A 9,510-nucleotide genomic window follows, 5' to 3' on the forward strand; every position below is an offset into this window, starting at 1 on the left:
AATATTTAAGACAGAGCTAGCCAATAAGAAACACTAGTAACAGGCCAACAGCTTTATATCTAACAGAGCATCTCTGAGTGTTATTTGGGGTTGGCGCGGCTGTGGGACCAGGCTGACGGGAAAACATGCTCCTAACACAGTATGTGCAATGCTGGGGCTGAATCCAGGGCTTTGTGCATGCTAGGTAATCACTCTACCCACTGAGTTACACTCCCAGGCCTAGTTAGTCAATTTTGCAATTTTGCTTCTGAAGTGTGTGTGTGTGTGTGTGTGTGTGTGTGTGTAACTTGAGGAAGATTTTGAACTCCCAATCCATCTGCCTCCACCTCTCTCAAGTACTGACATAACAAGTGTATGCTACTACATCTGACCTAACGAATGCCAGGCCCTTTAGCCCTTCTTATCCCATCTTATCAGCACTATCCAATCCGTGAGAATCTCTCCCAGCTGCTTCAACATGCTTCTAGCTTTCCTCCTGGCTTTTAGTTATGTACTTCATTAAGAAAGCCACCCTCTGCAAAGTTGACAAAGATGTCAAAACCAACTCAAGGCCACAGTTGAAGCACCTTTGGTGACTTTTCACACCACAAGGCGCTTCTTAGTCATCACAACTTGACTTCTGTTGAGACCATCAACCTATTCCCTCTGTATTCCTAGCCCCCTTTCTATGCTCAGCATGATGTAACCGCCTATAGTCCTGGGCACTGCTCTTTGCCTTTGTCTTTTCCCTCCAGCAGCTGGTCCCCTCCCACAACTACTTGGCCAGGTTCAGCTCTGTACCAGTGCTGCTAAACAATCTGTCTAGTGCTTCCAGCTGCCCACTTTTTTCTGTGGGTTTTTGATTTTTGCTTTTTTGTTTGTTTTGTGTTTTTCCTCCTGTACACACACATCTCTGGTACTTTCCATGCCAAATTGTAATGATCTGATTTGTGTCGTCCCTTTCAAAAGATTACTATCTGCTGAAGGCAGGGACCATATTCTACTTAACATTTCAAGCCCAGAGCACCTGCAGGAGGTGCTCTGTCCACATTAGTGCAGTTGAAATAAACCAGATCAAACATCAACAGTTTCAAGGCAGATCACACAATGATTGGCTCTTTTGAACAGAAATATACTACCATGTGACAGACATCCACTCTCCCTTACTTACGGTTTCCCCCTTTGTGAATACTCCCCTAGATTGAAAAAAAAAAAAAAAACCCATCAGAAGAGGGAAATGCACACAGATGTCCAGGCAACTGTAGTCATGATAGTGAAAACTGGAAGCAGTCCAAGTGTCTAACAGGGAAGTGACTGAGCAAACAATGGGATTATTATATAGCTATTAAAAATGACAGAGGTGAGAAGTGTCAACATAGAGAGCGAGCTATGTTCCAGCAGGAACGTTAAGTGGAAAAAAAGGACACAGGCTAGCGTTTGAGGATGTGTGAATGGATGTGTGTATGTGTGCGCACAGAGTAATAAGATCAGAGGCCAATCTGGAAAAAATGGACATGGCTGCAGTTCAGAGTTCTCTGGGTGTTTTGGAACCTGTAAGATTCCATCCATTTATCACAATAACAGCTGAGATCTTATGGACTCCACCTGCCCCCAAGTATTGTGCAGCAGGTGGTGTGACGGCAGAGGCCTAGAATCCAAGCATTTAGGAAGTAGAAGCAGGGGACCAGTATTTCTAGGCTATCCTCTGCAACACTGTAAGTTTGAGGCTGACCTGAGTTGCTTGAGACCTGGACTCAAAAACAAAAACAAAGCAAAAGTTGGACATTGTGCCTTACATCTTTAATCCCAGTGAAGGCAGAGGCCGGCAGAACTCTGTCTGAAGCCAGACAGGGCTACACAGTGAGTTCCTGTCTCAGAAAACAGGAATAAAACAAAAACATCATGGGGCTGAAGAGATGGCTCAGAGGTTAAGAGTACTTGCTCTTCCAGAGGGTCCTGAGTTCAATTCCCAGCACCCACATGGTGGCTCACAAACATCTGTTATAAAGTCTGGTGTTCTCTTCTGGCCTGCAGGCAAACATGCAGGCAGAACACACAACTGTTTTCAGGGGCCAGGGACAGGTGGCTCAGTGCTTGGGAGCATGTGTTGCTCTTGCAGAAGACCTGGGTTTGGTACTTAGCATCTGCCTCACAACAACCTATGACTCCAGTTCCAGGGGGATCTGACATCATCTTCTGGATTCAAGGGTGCTGTACTCATATGCACATACCTATATAGACACAGACAAACACACACACACACACACACACACACACACACACACACACACACATAATACCCTCTTCCCAAAATTAAGCCTTCAAAATAAGTACTATATGTTATCTACCAGGTAGAACATTACAGAGATATTTAAAGTCAACTTCTAATTAACATTGTTATGAAAATAGCGATACTTCTCTTCTTCGTCATCTTCGTCTTCCTCTCTCACTCTACCCAAATCTTACTAGGACACCAGAACGGTCTCAAATTTGATATTCTTCTGCCTCTAACTCCTGGGTGCACAACTACAGATGTGTTCCAGCACTCTGGTTTTGTGTGTGTGCTTGTGTGTGTGTGTGTGTGTGTGTATGAATGCCTTAGGGTTCCTATTGCTGTGATGCAATACCATGACCAAAAGCAATTAAAGGAGGAAAGGGTTTATAACCTCTTGTGCTCCACTATCCAGGGATGTCAGGGCGGGAACTCAAGGCAGGAACTGATGCAGTGGTCACACAGGAATGAGGTTTCCATTCCCTGCTTGCCAGTTCTCTTTCTTATCCACTCCAGGACCAAGGACCTGCACAGGAACAGCACCCACTCACAGTGAGCTGAGCCCTTCTACACCAATCACTACCCATCGTCTGAGTTCCTTCTTCCCAGATGACCCAGTCTAATGTCAAACACACAAACAAAAAACTAACCAGGATGAACTTATGTGTTCAGGCAAAGTGTGTGTGTGTGTGTGTGTGTGTGTGTGTGTGTGTGTGTGTACATGCACATGCATATGGAGGCAAGAGAACAACTTTTGAGTGTAGTTCCGCACGTGCTGGCTATCTTCATGAGACAGAGCTGCCAGTGACATCACACTTGGTTCTGAGGTTTGGACTCAGGCCCCCCTGTGCTTCTGAGTTTCACCCTACAGCCTGGGCTGACCTTGAACTCTTAACAACTATGACATTTCAGCTTCCCTGGTGCTGGGATTACAGGCTTGTGCCACCATGCCCAGCCATCCTGCCTCTTATCTCAAAGATACATGTAGACACTAGAGCCATCTCCCCTGAGGTTTACTCTGTTAGGCTCTATTATCAGAATGCTTAGACATGGCCTAAATTTAAACTGACCAAGTTCAAGGGCAGCAGAGTGTGTGTAAAAGCAAGTGGCATTGCTCAGGTAAAGACAGATTATTTTTATGAAAGCAAGGGGCTTAAATGTATTCTGCAAGGACAGAGCTGTTGAGATTTTCCCAACGAGGCAGAGGCAAGAGGATCAACACAGGTTCAATGCCAGCCTGATCTACTTAGTGAGTTCTAGGCCAGCCAGAACTCCATAGTGAGAAACCCTCGCCCCCACTTCACAGAAACAACACAAATGACTCCAGATGAATCAGGGAAGCTTTGGGATTTTTCTGGAAGCAAGGTCTCACATAGCCCAGGCTGGATTCCAACTAGTTATGTATCTGAGGGTGACCCTGAATGTCTAACCCTCAGGCTTTTACCTCCTGGCGCTGGGATTACAGGTGTGGGCCACCACGATGAGTTTATGGGATGCAGGTGGTAAAATCCAATGTCCCCTGGATAATCCATTACAACCCCAGCCAATCCACTACAACCCCAGTCGGAGACAAGAATCATTAAGTGAAAACCAGTTTGGCCTTTCTAATCTGAAATTGGCAGTGTCAGACAAAGGATCCTGTATTTGGCTACTCGCCTTATGACTAGTTTCCCCGACTATGGTGCACCCACCTCTGACTGCTTCGGGGATAGATATGGTATATTTCCCCACTATGATGCTCGGCAAGAACATAGGAGATGCCCTCATTTTCCTGCCTGCATTATCTATAATAGATAACTGCCCTTTAGGCTCTGCTGAGGAATCTGCACATAGAATCCACTCACTGAGCAGTCATGTGAGCTACAGCCCATGCTTGGGATGAAAACCCCGGAAGCCATCATCTCTCCGCTGCCTGGACAATGTATAATTAGCTCGGTGTGCAGCTTGACCCCAGTGATTTTTCTGACGCACTTGGCCTTCAGTGTGTGTGCCCTTTCTGAGACCTCCTGTGTCTTCTCCACAGCTGGAGATGCCCCAAACTGCACGCAGCACTTTCCGTGGGTGTGGCCTTGCTTTCTTAGGCGCTTCTTGGTGCTGGCTGCTGCTCTTCAGAGGATCACATGTTTCAGCTACTCACGGAGCCACAGCGCTCTTTGAAATGGACCATGAGTGGCTCTATCAATTGTAGTTGAGTCGTCCAGTCCCTCCCATTTCTTTTTTAAAAAAATGATTCTCTGATGGAGGCCTCTCAAAGAAACACTATAATTGGGCAGCCTGGGGCATATGGGAAAGCCTCCCGATGGCGTCAGTAGCTATTCTCAGGAAAGGAAAGGCAGGGTATCCCCACTGGGAGATGACAGCACTTGTTTCAAGTTGGGGAAGAGCCTGTGGTTCTCTTCCTGCGTTTAGAGGGGAAAGCGAACACACAATGTTCATTTCCTAAATACGGGATGTGCTTCGCTAGCGGCTCATTTTCCAACATGTCATATCCTGGCTGAAGGCAGCAGGGGTCAGGGCAGGAAATGGCAGCTTCTCAGAATGAGACAAGGCTTTCCCAGAGCGGTCATTGGTTCTTGGGGACTATAAAGCTAGCTCACCCAGAAACAGCCTGCTACTTTTCTTCCTGGAGTCCGGAGTGAAGGGTAAGTGGGGAGTTGCAGGAGATGAGTCTGAAATGGAGTTGGTGACAAGGGGGGTCAACTCTTGGGTCATCGTGTACTCAGAACAACTTCTTACTGGTCAGATGGCTCATGGAGGTCAACAAGGAACAGTAGGACCCCTGAGTCAGGAGACCGGGGCTCTTTACAGGGCTCTGGAAAGCATCAGTTGGATCTGCAGCCTGTCTCTAAAATCCTCTATCCTCACTGATGCCGATGAATTCTGGCTGGCGAATCCAGCGGATGCAAGCCTGAGATCTTAGCACCCAGAGGGTGGAAGCTGGAGGTTCAGGGGTTTGAGGCCAACTTGGACTGTATAAGATCCTGTCTTTAAAGACAACAAATGGAGATCAAAACATTTAATAACTTCTGTCCAGATATTTCAGTTTTGATATGCTCTTTCTGTGGCTAATTTGACATTTTTTAAGACATTCTAAATAGTAGAAAGTCTAGTGAGTATGAAAATCAGGGTCTCTGGCAACGGGGACAGATGAACTTTTACCCTGGTATGTTCAGCTTTCTCTTTTAGTCACCTTTTATTGGCTTCAATTCAGCTTGACCCAAGGAAGCCTTCAGGGAGTTGTTATTCCCCCTGCCCACTTTCTTTTTTGCCTTGAGACAGGCACTTTTTATGTAGCCTTGGGTGTCCTAGAACTCAATATTTAGACCAAATTGGCCTCTCAAGGATCTGGCCTGGCCTCTGTCTCCCAAGTGCTGGGATTAGAGAAGTGTGTCACCACAAGGGACTTGGCTATTTTTAAAAAAGTCTATTGGCTAGTCTATTTTTTTTTTTCATGGCACTTTTGTAATGAAGAGACTTAGTATTAACTGGATGTAATTTAGTTTTAATTAAGTTTTCACCAAAGACCAAGATGTCTGAGGACCTTAGGGTCCTAACTTAGAATAAATAGAAAATTATATCTTAGAATGGATTAAAAACATAAAGTCTGCTTTTCTGAAGCAGCTAAGTTAGATTATTTATTTGTTTAAGTTAGCCCAGTAGGGTTTATTTTGCCATTTTCAAGCATAATTTGCTTTTGCTGCTTCTCCTTCTCTTTCTCCCATACTCCTTTGCCCTAATCTTTCTATTACCCTCCCTTTCGAGACTTCATGTAACCTAGGCTAACCCTGAATCCACTATGTAGCTCAGGCTAGCCTTGCTAGAAAGAATAGTCTCTTTAGTTTGACAAATTATGTACCTTTTTGAGCTTTTGGTTATGTGTTTGGAGGGATGGCAGGAGGGAAGGAGGGCCCAACTCCACCCAAGGAAGCCTTCAGTGAGTTTCTCTCTATTCTACCCCCTTTCTTTCTTAGCCTCGAGACAGGGACAGATGCTTGTTATGTAGCTTTGGGTGGCCTAGAACTCAACATTTAGAACAGGTTGGCCTTGAACTATCAATGATCCTCTGCTTCCCAAGTGTTGGGATTAGAAGGAGGGAGGAGGAAAGAGGGAGGGGAGAGAGAGAGAGGAAATTGCTGTACTTCGAGTCCCGAGGACACAGGTCTCCACACATGAAAAGCTTTTGTTACTTCGCAGTTTGCCACTTGTAAAGTGTTGTCCTCTTTTTCTTGGTTCTTGACTGCCAGGGGTTGGAGGAGGGGAGATAGGATGGGGGTATCATAACCAGACTTTGCAAATGCCAGGCAGTGGCTCTACCACTGAACTACACCTTTAGTCCAAGGGTCATCTGGAAGACGGAGCAAAGTCTTCGTATTGGAGTAGCCTTCTAGTACTCTCCACCTTCGCGCTGAATTCGTATTTAACCAGAGTATGAAATCCATAGATTCTTTTCCCTGGGAGTAAAAGCAGAAGACAGCTCAATCTCTATTTGCATGTGCGCAGTTAACGGGTTCTGAGAATTTGTATGACTCCAGAGCTGGCCTTTGAAAACTTGACACATGACCTAGTGGGTGGTAACCTACCGCACCCCCTCCCCAATCCCCTGACTGGTAGTAACGGACATTTAATTATTTATTCATGTATTTAGTTCTGCAGCGTCGGGGATTAAATGTAGGGGTTGGATGCTAGGCAAGCGATCTACCATTAAGACACACTTCCAGCCTTAGGTCTACTTAATCTTCGAAGATTCCCTCTTGTGCACCGGCCAGCTCTAGGCTGGGGCAGCGGGACTCCGGGGTAACTGCTTGTCTGTGTCCCCACAGGGCATGGAGAGACTGGCGGCCTGGGAGCCGCAGGGCGTGGATGCGCTACGTCGCTTCCAAGGACTGCTGCTGGACCGCCGAGGCCGGCTGCACGGCCAAGTGCTGCGCCTGCGCGAAGTGGCCCGGAGGCTCGAGCGTCTCCGCAGGCGCTCCCTGGCGGCCAACGTGGCTGGCAGCTCTCTGAGCGCCGCCGGCGCGGTGGCCGCCATCGTGGGGCTGTCACTCAGCCCGGTCACCCTGGGGGCCTCGCTCGTGGCGTCGGCGGTGGGCCTAGGGGTGGCCACCGCCGGAGGGGCAGTCACCATCACGTCCGACCTCTCTCTGATCTTCTGCAATTCCCGGGAGGTGCGGAGGGTGCAGGAGATCGCCGCCACCTGCCAGGACCAGATGCGCGAGCTCCTGAGCTGCCTGGAGTTCTTCTGTCAGTGGCAGGGCCGAGGGGACCGCCAGCTGCTGCAGAGCGGGAGGGACGCCTCCATGGCTCTTTACAACTCTGTGTACTTCATCGTCTTCTTCGGCTCACGCGGCTTCCTTATCCCCAAGCGTGCCGAGGGGGCCACCAAAGTCAGCCAGGCCGTGCTGAAGGCCAAGATTCAGAAACTGTCGGAGAGCCTGGAGTCCTGCACCGGTGCCCTGGATGAACTTAGCGAGCAGCTGGAATCCCGGGTCCAGCTCTGCACCAAGGCCGGCCGTGGCCACAACCGCAGGGTCTCCGCTGATCAGGACGCAGCGCTGTTTTTCTAAGAACACCCTTTACCCTCGTGGGATGGTCTAGATCTGTAGCATCCACGGGGAAACGCCACATAAGTGGAGGGCAAAAGACAAACTGTTCTTGTAGGTGTCGGTCCTCGACTCCTCGTGTGCGATGGACTTTTTCACTTTTGTAATCCCAATGGCGTATGTGACCTTAATCACTCACTTTGGTGGTGGGGGGCCAGAATCCTTTTTGCTACACACAGCTGGGCTGACTCTCCCTTGGGGGGGCGCACCTTGATGGTTTGAGCTGAGGTCTGGAGAGGTGTCCCTCCGCTGGGATCTCTTTAAGTTCTTACTGGAATCCTGGGACTCTCAAAAGGTTGGCCAGAGGAGACTTTTGCTTTACAACTCTGCAGTCCACATTCTGATACACAGAACTCCAGAATCCACAACAAGGAAGGCCTGTCCTTGCCTTTGTAGGGATTGGGGTTGTAGCTGCAAACTGGGCCCCGGAGCTGACTCTCCCTGCTCTTCCCACCCCAGTCAGTTTAGAATGAGAGACATCATTCCAAAGCGCCATAACGTTTGAAAAGGATGGCAAGCAATATTCATTTCCAGCCAGGTGTGGTGGTATATACCTGTAAGGTTAGAACTTGGAGATGAAGACAGGGGGATCAGGAGTTCAGGGTCATCCTTGGCTACGTAGTAAGCTCGAGGCTACCCAGGATTATAAAACTCTGATCGCAAACCCGACTCTCTTCAATAGACTTGTTGAACGGCTCCCAGGGGCTTTGTGATCTTCAGAATCTCTCATAGAAAGCCCAGGAGAGGCTGGCCCAGTCACTCTGTCCCCTACGGGATAGGAGACGGAACACTACAGCCCTTTAGAGGGCTCTGTTGCTTGTTCTTTGTAGAAACTGGTACAGAAAGGAATGTGAACTTCCTGGGAAAAGCCATCTTTGTTCTCTGAAAACTCCAGGTGACATAATTTTATTTATTTAAAAAGAGTTATTTAATTACTGCCTATTATTTACATTTAATTTTATTTAACCATCACACTTAGACAATAATAAGAATAGTAAGTGTTTGAATGGGACTCTCTTTCCAAGAGGCCAAATTTTAATTTCTAAAGAATCCTTCTTCCCTCTGAGGGGAATGCTTCTTCTAGTGTTTTACATGATCCTTGTGAGTAAGATGGGGCGAGAGTCCTGAATAGAGAGACTAAGCTAATTTTTAAACTAGGAAATGGAGTCTGGAATTGTGGAATATATGGATGATTAAGCACATGTGTCCTGAAGGTACTTTGCCAGAACAGAACACTTGACTTGAATAGAAAAACCTGTAATTTGGTTTGGGGAGAAGAGGGCAAATAGAGCCATGTGAAGGAAGCATTTAGATCTTGGAAACCTGATGTCTTGGGAGATTGTGTTACAGTAGAGATAGGTTGCATTTTGACTTTGGGGGTTGTAAGAACCTGTTAGCTATGTTTAACAAAGTACTTCTAATTTATTCAACGTCTTCCTAAGTTATCCTAAAAAATAAGCTGGAAAGTCTTTGGAACCATACCCAAGAAACCTTGGCTGTATTTTTAAATTATTTAATGTTAACATTTGTACAACTCCTATGCTTCCCAATGATGGCCTTGTGTCCAAGGAAATGTAATTTTGGCATGAGGGAGAGGGGTTGCTGTTCTATATTTGTTTTATTTGCCTATAAATTGTAATTGGATCATATCCTGGCTTA

The 9,510-nt window shown here is 47.0% G+C and overlaps 1 protein-coding gene across 2 annotated transcripts; it reads left to right on the top strand.

The window, feature by feature from the left end:
- Nucleotides 1–4,533: 4,533 nt before the first annotated feature.
- On the top strand, nucleotides 4,534–8,034 carry Apold1 (apolipoprotein L domain containing 1). Of its 2 annotated transcripts, none has more exons than XM_051173197.1 (2): nucleotides 4,534–4,893; nucleotides 7,072–8,034. In XM_051173197.1, the coding sequence occupies exon 2, from the start codon at nucleotides 7,075–7,077 to the stop codon at nucleotides 7,813–7,815; it is 741 nt and encodes a 246-aa protein (XP_051029154.1). In that variant the 5' UTR covers nucleotides 4,534–4,893; nucleotides 7,072–7,074; the 3' UTR covers nucleotides 7,816–8,034. The 2 variants fall into 2 exon arrangements, with proteins under 2 accessions (XP_051029154.1, XP_051029155.1); XM_051173198.1 differs by lacking the exon at nucleotides 4,534–4,893 and adding an exon at nucleotides 6,232–6,288.
- Nucleotides 8,035–9,510: the final 1,476 nt, after the last annotated feature.

This window comes from Phodopus roborovskii, unplaced genomic scaffold (assembly GCF_943737965.1).
Source record: "Phodopus roborovskii unplaced genomic scaffold, PHOROB, whole genome shotgun sequence".
Lineage (NCBI taxonomy): Eukaryota > Metazoa > Chordata > Mammalia > Rodentia > Cricetidae > Phodopus > Phodopus roborovskii.

Coding starts and splice junctions, on each gene's coding strand:
- Apold1 (XM_051173197.1), top strand. CDS start 7,075: ATGGAGAGACTGGCGGCCTGGGAGCCGCAGGGCGTGGATGCGCTACGT.